This window comes from Hyaena hyaena, unplaced genomic scaffold (assembly GCF_003009895.1).
Source record: "Hyaena hyaena isolate Hyena2069 unplaced genomic scaffold, ASM300989v1 scaffold_335, whole genome shotgun sequence".
Lineage (NCBI taxonomy): Eukaryota > Metazoa > Chordata > Mammalia > Carnivora > Hyaenidae > Hyaena > Hyaena hyaena.
The window spans coordinates 295,539-312,049 of record NW_024080968.1 but is presented as its reverse complement, the minus strand read 5'-3'; the positions used below and the strand labels follow the sequence as shown (position 1 = coordinate 312,049).

General features: G+C 53.5%; 1 protein-coding gene across 1 annotated transcript; it reads right to left on the bottom strand.

Annotated features, from left to right (window-relative positions):
• Positions 1-5,539: 5,539 nt before the first annotated feature.
• MMP9 (matrix metallopeptidase 9) lies at positions 5,540-12,698 on the bottom strand. The gene is made up of 13 exons (XM_039249363.1): positions 12,531-12,698; positions 11,805-12,037; positions 11,308-11,456; positions 10,883-11,011; positions 10,621-10,794; positions 10,226-10,399; positions 9,441-9,617; positions 9,187-9,342; positions 8,098-8,371; positions 7,835-7,974; positions 7,395-7,545; positions 7,201-7,304; positions 5,540-5,846 (listed from the first exon to the last, which is right to left on the bottom strand). The coding sequence occupies exons 1-13, from the start codon at positions 12,666-12,668 to the stop codon at positions 5,728-5,730; spliced, it is 2,118 nt and encodes a 705-aa protein (XP_039105294.1). The 5' UTR covers positions 12,669-12,698; the 3' UTR covers positions 5,540-5,727.
• Positions 12,699-16,511: the final 3,813 nt, after the last annotated feature.

Genomic DNA, 16,511 nt, shown 5'->3' with positions numbered 1-16,511 from the left:
TTCTCCCATCTCCTTCCCGGGAGCCCCAGGTGCCGTCCACGATGTCTCCAGGCAGGCCGAGGATTGGAAGATCCTCCAGGCACCAATCACCTGCCTAGCCGGCACCAGCCTCAGCGACCCGGACTCATTTTACCTCCCGCCCTCGACTCCACCCCTATCCCCCTGGCAGAACCCCTTCTCTCTAGCCCCGCCCTTTTCTGCCCCCAAAGAGAAATATCCTGCCTCCTCCCATTGCCTTTGGACCTACCGCCCCTTAATCATACCGCCCTCCTCTCTCTCAGGTTTCACCTTCTCCTCTCTGGTACCGCCTCTTACCCGAAATGACCTCGCCCCTTTAGTGCCCTCCAGTTCAGCTCCCTTTGGACTCTAGTCCTTCCATCACAAGATCCGCCCCTTCGCCTATAGCCACACCCTCTTCCTTGTGGCTCCGCCCACATCGAATCTGGCCCCTCCCCTCACCGTTTCCCATCCGACCTCCTTTTCTCCGCTCTGGATCCTCGCTCCTCTCCCTCCTCTGGCCCTCGGCTGAGACCACCCCACCTCCAAATGCCTGGCCCGGCCCCTTCCAACAGAAGGCCCGCCCACCGTAGCCCCGCCCCTCGTCTCGCCCCGCCCCCACTCCGCCAGGCCCCGCCCCCTGCGGCCTCTACCTTTGGCGTCTTCCCCTGAGAGGTGGCGGACGTCGGCTGCCGAATGCTGTTGGGACTCTAAGTCCGGGGTCCCGGCGGGCGCCGCGGGGGGCAGTGAGGTGACAGTGAACCTGCGGCTCATGGTGCGGAAAGGAGCCGGGCGGCGGCGGTACGGGCCCAGATCGCACAAGTGGCTGCAGCCCGGCTCCAGCAGACAGAAAGAGCGGAGTCCCCCGGTCCGCCGCCCCCCGCCGGGCGCGGCGCCGCGCAGGGTCCTAGTGCCCGCTGTGCTGACACTCTGAAAGTAGCCATTTCGCTCCAAGTCCCTGGGCTGTCAGTTCCAGGAAGCACCTGAGGATCCCACCCGCAGCTGAGAGCTGCCCCTACACCGGGGGTCCCGGTGTGTGGCTCCTGGAGCCCGGGCCCACTTCTGCTGGGGTCTCCTAAACACCTGGGTTTTATTCACTCATTCTTTCATTCAACACATCTTGACAGCTTTCCTGGTGTTTTAGGCAAGGGTACTAGGCACTGGGGATATAGACTAAGATCCACTGGCTTTCTGCCCTCTTGTGGCTTAATTCTTTTTTTTTTTTTTTAAGTTTATTTATTTTGAGAGAAAGAGAGAGACAGCGCGAGTAGGAGAAGGGCAGAGATGGAGAGAGAGAATCCCAAGCAGGCTCCGGGCTGCCAGCGCAGAGCCCAACTAGGGCCCAAACCCACGAAATCGCGAGATCATTACCTGAGCGGTAACCAAGAGTCTGACGCTTAACCCACTGAGCCACCTAGGCATCCTTCATGGGGCTTAATTCTAATGAGGAGTGAGGGGAGAAAGATTGTAAGTGAGCAAATGCATAGACAAGATAACTGAGATTGTGGTACATGTTCAGAAATATAGAGCCCAGAGTTAATGACTAGGGGGAAGGACTACTTTAAAGGGTGATCTAAGAAGATCCCTTAGAAGATGTGATATTTGAGCTGAATCCTCATTGATGAGAAGGAGCCAGCTATGCAAAGATCTGGGGGAAGAGCTCTTCAGCAGAAAAAATAGAAAGTAGAAAGACCCTGGGCTGAAAAGGAGCCTGAACCATTCAGGGAGCAGCAAGAAGGCGAGTGTGTCTGGAACAGAGATAATGGAGGCTGGAGTGATGGGAGATGAAGGAGGGGAGGAGGGCAGATTCTGTGTTCTCTCGGAAGTTTAAGGGAGGAGCCCAGATTCCCTTTTAATTTACAAGAGAAGCCATTGGGAGTTTTTGAACAAAGAAATGATGTGATCTGATATGTTAACAGGACCACACTGGCTGTTGCGCAAAGACTCAACTAAAGAAGGGCAGGAGTGGAAGCTGGGAGTCCAGTTAGGAGGCTCCTGCAGACCCCCACATGACAGGCAATGTAAGCCAGACTAGAGTGGTGGCAGTCATCCAATTCAAGATACATTTTGGTAATAGAACCTACAGACCCCGTTGCTGAATTGGACGTTGCATAGACAGAAACTGTCATAAACATTGCTGGTGAGAATATAGATGAGCAGAACCACTTTGGAAAATTGTTTGGTCATACATGCTAAAGCCAAACATGCACATACCTGTCTTCGCAGCAATTCCACCCCTAGGTATGTGCCCTGCCAAAGCACTCGTACGAATGAGTAAGATTTAATACATTTGAATATACAAAATCCTACTTCTAGTTATGCAAACTCTCAATACATTTCTGATTGCATCATTATTCGCTGTATTAGGTATACTAGGTATATACCCCCAAAGAAATGTCTGTCCCTGTTCACCAAAAGATATTTGCAAGAACGTTTATAGCGGCATTATTCATAATAGCCTTCAAATGGGAACTACCCAAATGCTCATTAACCGTAAAATGGATAAATGAAATGGATAAATAAAAAATAAGTGGGTAAAAATATAGTGGAACATCCTTACAGTGGAAAACTATGCAGCAGTGTGAAGGAACAACCTATAATTCACAAACAATATGGATGAAATATCACAACTAAAACCTTGAGCAGAAGAAGCCAAACACAAGAGGATATACCATAAAATACTACTTAAATAAAGTAAAAACTAGTCAAAATCGATCTAAGCTGTTAGAATAATGGCGGTAACTCTTGGCGTGGAGAAGTAGCGATTGCGTGGGGGAATGACAACGGGCTTTCAGGGTGCTGATAATGTTTTGTTTCTTGATCGGGATATCGGTTATACAGTTGTGTTCAGTTTGTGGAAATGTACAGTATATTGAAATGTACACTCGATGACACGTGGACTTGCCCGTATGTTTGTTCTATTAGAGCACTAGTCCTCAACTGGGGGTAGTGTTGCCCATTAAAGAACACCTAGCAATGTTCAGAGCCATCAAGTGGGTAGACGCCACTTGTGCCATCTAGGCTTGTACCAAGTCACCCACACATTCACCATCACCTCCCTGCACTCCACCCTCCCACTGGGACATGAAGTAGGGAGATGCGGACTGATCCTGAGTTGTCCCGCCATCTGTCCGTGATCCCACTACCTCCTGGAAGAAGACACCAAACAGCCTACAGCGTTCCGCACAATCAAAAAAATGTTTCTGACCCAAAATGTCAATAGTGCCCAGGAAGAAACAGGAGAGACGGTACTAGAATAAGCTCAACAGATAGCTAGATTTTAGGACCAACCAGGTTCTAAGACTGATTAAAAGCAGATGATGTCTTTCTCAAGGTAGTGATGACTAACAGATAAGCATGTTCAGAAGTTGGAAACGAAGAGCTCAGTTGGACCTGTTAGGTGGAGAAGACTATCAGGCATGTAAGGATCATGTGGAGTCAGCCCTTGAACATAGGAATCTGGAGCTCTGGATATAAAGTTTACATAGGGATATAAACTTGGGAGTCTTTAGTAGAGAGAGGTGAGGCTGGGCGAGATCACAGGAAATGAGTGTACACAGAGAGGTCCGAGGATTGAGTGCAAGAGCATGCTGTCATCTAGAGGTTACAGACAGGAAGATCCACCAGTGAGGTTGGGAGAAGCACCAGGAAGGGGTGCCCCAGAAATTGAGTGAAGGTCTTCAATCTTCAGGAACAAGCACATCACCAACTGTGTCAAATGAGCTGAGACACGTGTCGGATGAGCACAGAGTACCTGTGGCATCTGGCTACAGGAAGCTCAGAGGTAGCTTTGAAGAGAAAGATTTCAGCGGTGTAGTGGGGGTGGGAGTCAGGCTGGAAGGGGTGCAGAGAGAATGGAAATTGAGGAAGTGGAGACCGTGAGTGGAGACTGTACTTTGGAAGTTTTACTGTGGGTGGGAGTGAGAGGCAGAGAAATGGAACCATATCTAGAGAGATACAGAGATTCAGAGGGGCTTTAAACAAGCCCCTGAATGTCTGAATGCCTGTGGGAATGGGCCATTCCTCAGTAAGAAATGGATGAGGTGGAGGGCAACTGGCTGGCTCAATCGGTAGAGGATACAACTCTTGATCTCGGGGTTGTAAGTTCGAGCCCCATGTTGGGTGTAGAGATTACTCAAAAATAAAATCTTAAAAAAAAAAAAAAAAAAAGGATGAGATGGGTTTGCGTTCACCCGAAGGAAGCTCAGGAGGAAGTTCTGAGTCCCTTCTTAAACTCCCACTTGGGCCCGAGTCCGGAAGGCAATCCAATCTGAACAAGCCCATCGCCTCCACTCACCTGCCCCAACCTTTCAGTCCAGTCCCTCTCTGTCCTGTGGCATCAAGTCCATGCCCCTCAGCCTGGCTCTCCGACCTTCTCTCATCTAGTCCGGACCACCATTCCTACCTCACCCATTCCAGAATCCTCTCCGCTCCTCTCTCATCTACCTCCTAAAATCACACATGAGAGTTCTGAGCCATTTGTACTTCCTCCAAACACCCTCTGCTTTTTCTCTTCTCCCAGCATTTGCCCCAAGAGCTTACAGTCAAATCCCACTGCAGCCACTCACACAGCTATGGGGCTGTGTAGTTCTGTGTGCCTCAGTTACTTCATTTGTACAATGGGGGGACAGATGATGGCAATAATCCCTATAAGAGTAGCACCTGTCTCCTAGGGTTGTTTTAAGAATTAACACACATAAAGCACACAGAACCGTGTTTGGCATAGACTCAGTGTTGTACCCGGGGTAGCTACCACCATCATGGATGCGATCCATATTTCATTTACCCCCTGCCTGGCCTCTGCACACTAAGATTTTGCCAGGTTCTCACTACTGGAATCATGCTGCAATGAATGTCCTTCTATCTGCTGTCTGGTGCACACGTGTGTGAGGGTTAGAGTAGGGCCCAGTTTTAGGTTTACTGGTTTGTGGTAAATCACCCTGTAAGAAGACAGCTCTACCTGCACAGGAAGAAACTCTTGCTCATCTTTCCAGATTCAGTTCAAGTTCAGATGTCATCTTGGCTGAGAACCATTCCCTGCCTTCAACCACCAACCACATAGAGAATCACATGTACACACCATTATTCTAGAATAAAGGGCCACACACTGCACACTCCCCAAGAGTGATCCCTCCCCCACCATGCAAAGAATCATCCTGGTAACTGAATAGCACTCTCTGGGGACAGAGCCTGAAGTCTGTTTTTTAAGCAAGTTCTGAGGGTATTCGTGGGCCTGAAGCTGGAAGGCCCTGAGAGGTTCTTGAGGACAGAAACATAGTCCAACTCCTCTCTCCTTCCCAGGGTCCAGTGCACAGCCCGGCTCTGTCCAGGGGCTCCATAAATGTTTGATGAATGAATAATAGGTTGGCCATTTCCCCAGCTGTAAAATAGGAGTAATCACATTATATCTTCCTAATAGGAAGGATGAATGTTAATATTTATGAAGTGCTTAGAACGCTACCTGGCACATAGCGAGCACTCTATGGGTTACATACACGCATGCATGCATACGTACATACATAAAGAAATCTGCTCCTCAAAGTTAAAGAATTCAAGTTTATTAAAAATATTCCAACAAAAGATGCAGGTGGGAAGAGAGGGGCCCAGCCCACCTCGACTCCTCCTTGTCCCCCAGATCAGACCAGTTTGTATCCGGCAAACTGGCTCCTTCGGCCATTGGGATGGTCCCCAGAGGACCCACTCTGCAGTGCTGAAGCGGGATGGGAAGCCCTAATCCTCGGGGCACTGCAGGATGTCAAAGGTCACGTAGCCCACTTGGTCCACCTGGTTCACCTCGTTCCGAGAACGCACACGCCAGAAGAAGCGGTCCTGGCAGAAGTAGGCGTTCTCTGCACGGGAAAGGCAAGCACGGGAGGGTGATTCCAACGCTCCCGCAAACACATACAGAAACAAGAGCAAGATCTTTACGGTCGTCCCTCTTCCCCTTCTAGATCTTCCCAAGCATTTCATATCCAAGCTTTTCATTGCCTCCGTCTCCCCCACAGAGATGCTGGAGGGCAGGAAACCCCCATGTCCAAAGCACTGCCACAGAACCTGGGACACGGGAGGTGCTCAGAACAATTCATTCAACATTCATTCATTCGTTCATTTCATCAAGTATTTATAGTGCTAAGCACTGTTATACAGCAGAGAAAAGAACGCAGGCATTATCTCAGTTCTGCTGCTGGTTTTACGCTCTAGTGGGGGTAAGAGAGGCGATTAACAAGCACACACTTAATAAATTAGACGCTGGCAATGTAGAAAGCTATGAAGGAAATAAAAGCCAGGAAGTGAATATAACAAGGGTCAGAGACGGCCTCTTTGAAAAGGTAGCCTAAGCACTGAGACCCGAAGGGCAAAAGGGAGGCAGCCCAGTGACAGTCTGAGGGAAAACCTCCAGGCAGAGGGACCAACTGGTGCATAGGCCCTAAGCTAGGCGTGACCTTGTTGTGTTCAGAGAGCAGCCAGAGGCCGGTGTGGGTGACGCAGAGCAGAGGAAATGACAGGAGAGTGTGCCAGGAGGATCTGAGGGGCAGGTCAGATCCCCGGAGTTTCTTGTTTTGTTTTGTTTTCCTCGGAGCGCATCGGGAGTCCTCTCCCCACCCCCCAGCCCCCCCAGGACCATGGCCTTCCGCTCCCAACCACTCCCACTCCTAGAGAATACCTTAATGGTACTGAACAGCCAGTATGGCTTGGACCAGGGTGTTTACAAGGGAGATGGTGAGAAGTGAACATTGTGGTAGTGGGGTCAGCAGAACTTGTCGGTTGATTGCACGTGAGTGTTCGAAAGAGAAAGAAAACCCCGGCTACGAATCAGCAGTGACTTGTCCCAAGACCCAGAGTAATGAAGTGCCTTTTTTTATCACTGTATCTCTGGAGTCAGCACAGTACCTGGCATATTATAGGCACTTGATAAATATTGTCTAATAAAGGAATGAGCCTCTGTGCAAACCACGTGTTCTGTACTGTAGGGGGAAAAGCTTCCGGCTAGGGGGTGGGGTGGGTGGGAAATCTGGGTTCTAGTTCTGTGTCCTTTATGATCGGGGAAAGGTCCCTGCCCCTCTAGGAAACTATCTGTGCTGGAGTGTTTGCCTCAATCTCCAGGGGAAATTTTTTTCTCCCTCAGAATGTGACTAATCACTGAGGCAGGCAAGAGTGGGATGTGTCCTGAGTAGGGACCTGACCCCCATCAGCAGCCCTCACCTTGGTACTGAAAGATGTCGTGCGTGTTCAAGGGCACGCCGGGGAACATCTGCTCCACTGGGCGGGCGCTCATGGGATCCACCGTTTGGGTCTTCACGTCGAACCTGCAAGAAGGCGGCGAAGAGACAGGTGCTGAGCGGGAGGGCGGGCAGATGGCGCCCGGGGTCCCCCTGCCGGCGGTCGCCGACACTCACCTCCAGAAGCGCTGCCGGCTGAAGAGCAGCACCTTCCCACCGCTGCGCGGGAGGGCCCCAGTGATCTCGGTCACCTCCCGGCCCAGGCCCAGCTTGTCCAGACGCCTCGGGCCGAGCACCGATGCGCCTGTATACACCCACACCTGGCTCCCTGGGGGCGAGAAGAGCCACATCGGTCTAGGAGCAGGGAGTGGACACACATTGTCCTTGAATGTCAAGAGGAAGAACCCAGAGAGACCTTTCCGCACCCGACCTGCCAGCAGTGGGTGCCCAAGAGGCAGAACCAACCGCTGGGTAGTGCGGGGCGTGAGGATGGTGAAGAGCTGCTAAAATGCACCTGCCAGAAGGGGGCGCTTGTTTCTACTCTCGATTTGTAGGTCCTCCTAGACTGGCAAGGATGAGGAAGGCGGGGGCGGGGGATGGGAATGGAGGAAACTAACCAGAGAAGAAGAAAATCTTCTTGCTGAGCGGGTCCTCAAAGGCGGAGTCGAGCTTGCGGGGCAACGCAGGCCACTTGCTGGAGATAAGGAAGGGGCCCCGCACCCGGCGTCCTTGGTTCTCAGAGAACTGCCAGTACTTCCTGGGAATGAGAGAAGGGACCAGAGGGGCACTGAACTTTGAACCGAAGGCCAGTGGGTGGAGAGGAGCAGGCAGGCCCCTCCTCCGAGTCCCCTTCCCCAGCCACATATCCCTGCCCCCTCACCCATCCTTGAATAAATGCAGAAGATTCCCGATCTCTGCGATGGCGTCGAAAATGTTCACATTGCACATATTGTCTGCTGGATCCAAAGACACCGTAGGGGCCTCAGAAGGGCCAGCAGTGGGGAGACCCGTGGGGCCAGCTGAAGGGGGGCCTGTGGGGCCAGCAGTGGGACGCTCTGAGGGGCGGGTGGTGGGAGGCCCAGTAGCACAGACCGTGGGCTGGGATTCAGGTGTGGTGGTGATTGGAGGCCGCGGCTCAGGTTCAGGGCGAGGACCTAAAAAGAGACATTGATTGGATGAGACATCCTCTGTTGCCGCATACATCTGTGCTGGTGGGAGATATGCTCCCCAAAACGCATCAGTGAGACCCTGGGCACTCACTCTCCTCACTTTAGATGCTGGGGTCTACCTTCCCCCAATCACAGACTGATTTTTGTTCATACATTCACCTTTCATTCCGATCATGCTTACCTAATCCCTGGGCTACATCAGGGCCCAGCCAGGCCCTATGAACAAAGACATGCAGGAGCGCTACCCCACTCCAGACTAGTGGGAAAGAAGTGGGTTTGGAGCACTCAAACTGAGAGGCAAACTTAGTGCTAAGGGCTTTATAAAATCACATTAGCTCGTTTGACTTGAAAAAAAAAAATCAAGTCGATTCTTTAATATCCCCATTTTTAAAATGAGGGAATAATACTAATGATCATAAGTGATGATAACCATACAAATATTAAACACTAATATGGTGCTTCGTATATGTCAGACATTATTGTAACTCTCAACCCTATGAGGCAGGTAACATGATTAGCCCCATTTCAAAGATGAGAAAGGTGAGGGGTGATGTAACATATCACAGGTCACCTAGCCAGGAAGTGGCTGCACTGGCTTTTGAACCCATGTCTATCTCACTCTAGAATCTGGGCTCTTTATCGTCATCTCCAAGTGCTGACCAGACAGCAACTGGACCCACTGACCCCAAGCTCTCCTGCAGATAAATGTTGAGGTCCCCACTTTCCTGATCCCCATTTCTCCCTTCTCCGAACTATGGCAAAGCACCGCCTTTCCTTCCATCCCTGCCCAATAACCTCACCATACAGATGCTGGATGCCCTTCACATCGTCCTCATGCAGGGGGGGCCCCTCTGTGAAGCTGTACATGGGGTACATTAGTGCCTCTGGCACCGACGAGTGATCTAAACCCAGAGCGTGGCCAAACTCATGGGCTGCCACAAGGAACAGGCTGTATCCTGGAGGAAAATAAGATGTGAGTCCAACCGAGCTCCCAGCCCTGGCCATCCCTCCCCCAGCACTGCTGCCCCCAACCTCGGAACCCTGACCACCTTACCTTGGTCCGGGCAGAAGCCCCACTTCTTGTCTCTGTCAAAGTTTGAGGTGGTGGCACACCAGAGGTGCCCATCTCCACGGCCGTCGCTGGTGCATGTTGAGTACTTCTTGCCCAGGAAGATAAAGGGGAAGACACACAGCTCCCCTGCGGAGTTACCACCGGTCACCGTCGCGTCGACTGGAGAGAGAAACGGCTCTGGGTGAGTGGTCCCAATAAGGGGCCAGATGCTGGCAGAGCAAGAGCTAAATAATCCTGGTGTCTTATTTTATTATTTATTTATTTACTTATTTATTCATGAGAAAGAGAGCGCGTGCTTGGAGGAGGGGGTGGGAGAGCAAGTGTGAGAAAGAGAATCTTAAGCAGGCTCCATGCCCAGCTGGGGGGCGGAGGCGACGTGGGGCTCCATTCCGCGACCCTGGGATCATGACTCAAAAGAAGTCGGCTGCTCAACCGACTGAGGAACCCGCGCGCGCCCCCTGGTGTCCTTTTTTTTTTTTTAAGCCTAGGATGCTGGGGGCACAGCTGAGACCCGGCCAGGCTGGTGGGCAGGGCCTGGGGGCGTGAGACTGAGGAAGAGGAAGCTGTCTGGGCTAAAAGGCCGAGACACAGGGTTGCGGCGGGGGCACGTGGAAGTTGGGGAGGGGCTGTGATGGTGGACAGAGACACGGTGATCCTGTGGACCCACGAAGAGGGTAGAGACACACTGATGGGTGGGGGAGCCACGGTTCCGGGGCCAATGCGGAAGTAGGGGGCGAGGCTGGATCTGGGAGGCGGGGCAGAGGTACCTCGGGTTGGACAGAACCCATAGAGCATGTCCTTGTCGAAGTTGGCCGTCGTGGCGCACCAGCGGTAGCCGTCCAAGCGACCGTCGGTGGTGCAGGCGGAGTAGGAGCGGCCCTCGAAGGTGAAGGGAAACACGCAGGGCTTGCCTTCTCCATTGCCGTCCTGGGTGTAGAGTCCTGGGGAGGCCCACACAATTATGGGGGGGGGTAGGGTGTCACGAGGTTATTGACCCACAGACCTCCTCTCCCCATTTCACATGTGAGAAACTGGGCCCAGAAAACAGGAGAGTCACTTGCAGGCCACCCAGCACTAGGGGCAGAGCCGGGGTTAAAACCCGGGGCTCTGGACCCTCGGGGGCGGTGGGAGCCCCTCAGCCCCGCCGCGACCCCGCACTCACTCTCGCTGGGGCAGAAGCCGAACCGGCGGTCGGTGTCGTAGTCCGCGGTGGTGCTGCACCAGAGGATGTCGTCGGAGCGGCCGTCCGTGGTGCAGGCGGAGTACGAGCGGCCCTCGAAGGTGAAAGGGAAGTGGCAGGGGGCGCCTTCTGCGTTTCCGAAGTAGGTCGGAACCACTGCAAGGGAAGGGGGAGCGGCTCAGGGCGGCTGGCGACGGATGTGAGAAGGGAAGGGAACGGGGACCGGGGCGGCTCGGGATCTCACCTACGCCCTTGCCCAGAGACCACAACTCCTCATCGTCGAAGTGGGCGTCTCCCTGAATTCCCGAGCCAGGCGCAAAGGCGTGTGCCAGGAGTCCGTCCTTCCCATCGAAGGGATACCCATCTCCGTGCTCTGGAGAAGCAGGTGCAGAAGAAGGGAGTTAGCCGAGCGCAGCTGTGCAGCCTGTGCGCTGCCCACGGGCGCTGCGCTGCGCAGTGCGCGGGCTGAGACCCCGCCTCCAGCGGCTGTCCGAGCCCTGCGTCCCCGCGCTGCGCCGGGTCGGGCAGGAGGGGGCGCAGAAAGCCGGCGGCGGCCAAGGGCTGCCGGGACCGGCGAGACAAAGCGGAGCCCGCTCTCCTCCCTCCGGGGTCCTCCCTCCGCGGTCGCCGTCCGAGACCCTCCCCGCCGCCCCCTTCTCGCCTTCTCACCCCTAACACCAAACTGAATGACGATGTCCGCCTCGAGGCCGTACACGCGCGTGAAGGTGAGCGGCGTCACTGCGCTCCAGAGCGCGAAGGCGCGGGCAAAGGCGTCGTCGATCACGTCGCGCGGCAAGTCTTCCGAGTAGTTTTGGATCCTGTAGGTGAAAGGCGAGAGGATGGAGGTCCGAAGTGAGGGCGGAGCCGGGGCAGTAGCGACACCCGGAGTCTCAGCCGCTTCAGCAAGCGCGATGGTGCCTGCGTTCCACGTTCTCATCTACAAAGCACTTTCAGACGCGTTTTTCTCTTGGGACACTCACAAGGGCCCCGGCAGGAAGGCTCAGATTGCAAGGCCCACTTCCCTGACGGAGACACAGAGGCTCGGGGAGGGGGGGGGGAGCCACCTGCCCCAGGCTGTACATCGAAACCTAGGGGCCGGTCTGAGGGACGAACCCGCCGCCGGTGCCCGCCCCGCTCCCCCGCCTCCTCGGGGCTTGGCGGCGCACCAGTACGTGATGTTGTGATGATTCCACTTGGGTTCGCCCTCAAAGGTCTGGAATTTGCCCAGGTCTGGGACGCCGCAGCGCGGGGCCCGTATGGCCTCCAGGGTGGTTTTGTCCAGCTCGCCGGTCTCAGGCAGAGCCAGGCGCTTCTGGAGAAGCCGCAGCGCCCGACTGAGGGACTGCTGGTCGTCACTTAACTCGGCCACGTGAGTGTAGCCATAGCGAAACAGGTATTCCTGTGGATGGAAGGGCAGAGATATTCCTGACTCTTTCTCGTCCCCACCCTCCAGAATTCCATCCTCCACGCCCTGGGGACTGTCCCCTCTCCAGGACTTGGTACCCTGGATACCAGTGCTTGTGCCCACCCACGAACTCCTTCCCCTGCAGACATCCTCATCTCCTTCCCACCCCTGGAGGCCCCTGGCCCAGCCTACCTCAGGGCCTCCTAGCATTTACCCCTGGCCACCCCCAGCGCCTCCCCACTCCAGAACCCTCCAAAATGTCATCACCCCAGCATGTCCCGTGGCGCACCTAGGAAACCCTTAGCCATTCCTGGCCATCACTGTCCAGAGCCTCCATGGGACCTCGAGGGCCTGATCCTGGATACCCCTGTTCTCCAGACACGACCATCACCCTCAACTTGCCCGGTAGAATCTCCTCTGAAGCCTCATGCCCTCCCTGAGACTCCTGGCCAGCCCCCCCCAACGACATAGTGGGGTATTAGCCCACCTCTGCCAGCTGCCTGTCAGTGAGATTAGTTTTCAGGTCTCCTGGGAAGACCACAAAGGTCGGCCTGCGCGGTCTGGGAGCGGCGGCGCAGCAGCCCAGCACCAGAAGCGCCAGGACCAGGGGCTGCCTGGGGCTCATGGCGAAGGTGGCGGTGTCTTGCTGCAGCTGTCCCTGTGGGGGCTTTAAGCAGGCGCTATTAACTGAATCAGTAACCCCGCCCCTCCCTGCCAGGCAGGGGCTGACTCAGGGGATGAGGTGTGTTTAGGGGGGGCAGTCCCAGCATGAGCAGGCAAACAAAGGGCTTACACCATCTCCTCCTCTCCCCATTGCCCACAGTGCCATTGCCAAGTCAGGCAGGACCCCAGACCCACAGGAAACCACAGGCCCACAGGGGAAGGGTTGGGTTTTGCAAAATGCAGAGCTTATGAGAACTGAATGAAAGCAAGGGAGGGCTGCTGGAGGACTCCCTGAGCTCTGGGTCTGAAGGCCCCGAGTGGTCAGCCTGAGGGAAGGGAATGGAAGATTCCCCAAGGCCACTTCCTGAACCCAGTGATTTCTCCCTTCCTAGTCAGACCCCATCTATGGCCCCTCCCCACACTGCTAGGCTCTCTCCTCTTTTCTCCTCCCTTGAAGCCTTTCTCCCTTTCTGGGTGGATGATGAGAGGCTTCCTCTCCCTGCCTCACCTGAGGGACAGGAACGCAAGGAGTGGCAGGAATTGGGGGATTGGAGAATTCCCCCAGGGCCTCCCCTGTCTACCTCAGGCTGAATCTTTCAGGATAGTAAAGGGGGAAGTTTAGGGCATCTGGAAGCCTGCAGACAGGCTTCTCTCTCCTCCTTCAGTGCCTCAGGCAAATGTCCTACCTCTCTGAGTTTGTTTCCTCAGCTGTAAAAAAAGAAAAAAGGGCCCTTTGTCCCTAAATTGATGTGAGGATAAATGAGATCAAATACCCACAGTGCTTACTCCTGTGTACTTGCGAGTCCACATTAATGGCCTTGGTTGCTTTTAATGAGCTGGGCAAAGAGGAGACTGGGGTCTTGGGCTCTAATCCGCCGTGTGATCTACAACAAATGTTTTCCTCTCTCTGGGTTTTGGATTCTTCAAGTGCAAAATGGCGGAGAGGGGATGATCTTGGGGGCCCCTTCAGTTCTGCAGCCCTTCTCCAGGAGCCTGAGCTCCGGCCTCGCTTATCACCCTTCTGCCTCCTTCCCTCTCTTCTTCCCAGCCAGCCCTGGGGGGAAAGGAGCTGTGTTGGCCTTCCCTGAGGCATCCCTTGGGAAGGGGAAAAATAGCAATCCAACAAGCTGGATTTAAAGAGCTCACTTGGGGTACCTGGGTGGCTCAGTGCGTGGAGAGTCCGACTTCCGCTCAGGTCATGAACTTGCAGTTCGTGAGTTCAAGCCCCGTGCGGCGGGCTCTGTGCTGACAGCTCAGAGCCTGGAGTCAGCTTCAGATTTTGTGTCTCCTCTCTCTGGCCCTCCATTGCTCGCACTCTCTCTCAAAAATAAGTAAAGATTTAAAAATTTTTCTAAAAATTAAAATAAATAAAGGGCTCACTATGTGCCAAGCGCTTTCTGTGTTTATCTAATCAATGAATCTGCGAGACAAGGATATTTTGTTTCCCTTATAGGAAAACTGAAGCTCAAGGGTTGACTAATTAATAAGCATCCACTTTGGAGTCACGCAGCTCTGGTTTTCAGGCCCTGCTCCGCCGTCTCCTGGTTGTGTCACCTTGGGCAAGTCATTTCACCTCGAAGCCATAATAATAACAACGCATTTCTTGAGATTTGCTGCGGAGACTACTGTGAGAAATTCCTTGTAAGCGTCTCACTTCATCCCCACCACCATCTGCAAGGTAGATTTAATGAGTGCCCCCTCCTATTTTTAGAGAAGGACACTGAAACTCAGAGCAATTAAGGAACTTACCTATGACCACACAGCGAGTTAATTCACAGAAGCGGCATTCAAGCCTAAGGCTGCCAGTTTCATATTTATCACCATTTACAGGGAAACAACATGGGCAGGGGAGGCAGGGGGGGAAGGAGAGACCTCAAACCCAGTACCTTCTCCCCTAATTCCCTGCACCCACAGAAGAACAGAGACAGGCTCAGGCCTTTGGGGACTCAGAGGCTAGGACAGGGGATCCAGGAGAACTATATTCCAGATGTGAGAGTTCAAGGTCATTGAGCAATATCATTTTAGAGGTGGAAATAAAGAAACCCTCCAGTCCAGGGGTTCTTCATCTGGTGGCAGACGCAAGCTTTAGGGGAATCCATGAACCACCCCCCACCTGCCACCAATTGTACAAAATATGTCGTAACTATGTATGTTTCTCAAATTTAACACTATTGACATTTGGGGTCCAATAATTCTTCGTTTTGAGGGTCTGTCCTGTGCCTCGTGGGATGTTTAGTAGCATCCTCAGCCTCTACCCACTAGACGCCAGTAGCACCTCCCCCTGCCAGTTGTGACAACCAGAAATGTTGCCAAACATTGCCAAATGTCCCTTGGGTGGGTGGGAGGGGCAAAAACCACCGCCAGTTGAGAGTATCGATGCATGTTGATCTTTTTTTATATATATAAAGGGTCCAAAACGTTTATCATATATTCAAACCATTGATGACGATCCTCAAATCTTTAAAGACCATTTACTCAAGCATTTGTTGAGTATGGGCCAAACATTGTGCTAAGAATTTGGGATACAGTAGTGACCTAGATAGTTTGTCACTGTTCTAATGAAACTGAGTTCAGTATGGGAGAAATTGAATGAATAAGTAATCATCAGAGAGACAGCCATCACAAGAGGGAAGTGTACTAATCTATTCCAACTACCTCCGTTATGCAGATGAGGAAACTGATGCCCAGAGTACAGAACTGACCTCTCTTAGGTCCCAGAGCAAGCCAGGGACGGCATGGGCAGGACAGTAAGGGATGGTAGCTATGAGCCTGCCCTCTGGAGCCGGGCTGCTTAAGTTCCAATCTCAGCTCTGGCACTGACTTGCTGTGTGATCCGGATAATTGACATAACCTGTCAGTGCCTCAGTTTCCCCATCTATAAAACAGGAGTGATAACAGTGCCCACCTCATGGAGTTGTAAGGAACAAATGAGTTAACAAGTATCAAGTGTCTGGCCCATGGTAACAAGTGCTTGCTGCTACTTTAATTCTGATGGCCTCTCGGCCAGCTGGCTGTTTTGACCAAATTGGGAGCGTGGGGGGAGACAGGAAGAGGGCACCTAGCCAAAAATCTCTGGCTTGATTCCTGGAGTTAATCCAAACAAGAACCCTCCTTTCCTCACCCCCTCCCAGCTTCCTCCTTTACCCCCTGGCTTCCCAGCCCCCATCAAGAGGAACTTGGGAGAGCTTGGCTTTCAACACAGCAATGGAAGGAAGTGGTTCTGGTTACCACATCCCCTTCCCCACTTCCCCCAGCCCCTCCTTCCAATACCGCAAGTTTAGCCAAGGCCCTGGGAGAGGAGGCAGAGGGCAGGATATTCTTCCAGGTAGGCACCCCTTGACCCTGACCCTTGACCCTGGCCAGAGTCATAGCTTGGACTCTAAGCCCCTCCTCCAGGCAGAGGCCCCATAAGATGGGGAGGGGGCTGACCCTGGAGCCCTGAGTCACCAGCTGCATGACACAGCCCTGCAGACTGCTGTTAGTAACACCAGGCCCCCAGGCTGGGGTCAGCCTCACGAGGGGAGGAATCTCTCCCCCGATTTAGGATGGGGAATTCCAGCCCTGTTCCTCTGAACCTGTCAGAGAAGGGAGGGGCAGCCAGGCCCGAGATGCCCTGGCAGGAAATGGGAAAGACACCTCTGTCTGGGATGAAGCAGAAAGGTGTGTATACTGCAAGACACCGCCCCAGGGAAGAGCATCACCCAAGTACCCACCCCCGCCCACACTAGCCCCGGGTGGTGGCAATCACCAGGTCAACTCTTCTAGGCCGTAATAAGAATCTCATGCCTCCCCCTTATCTCTCTTC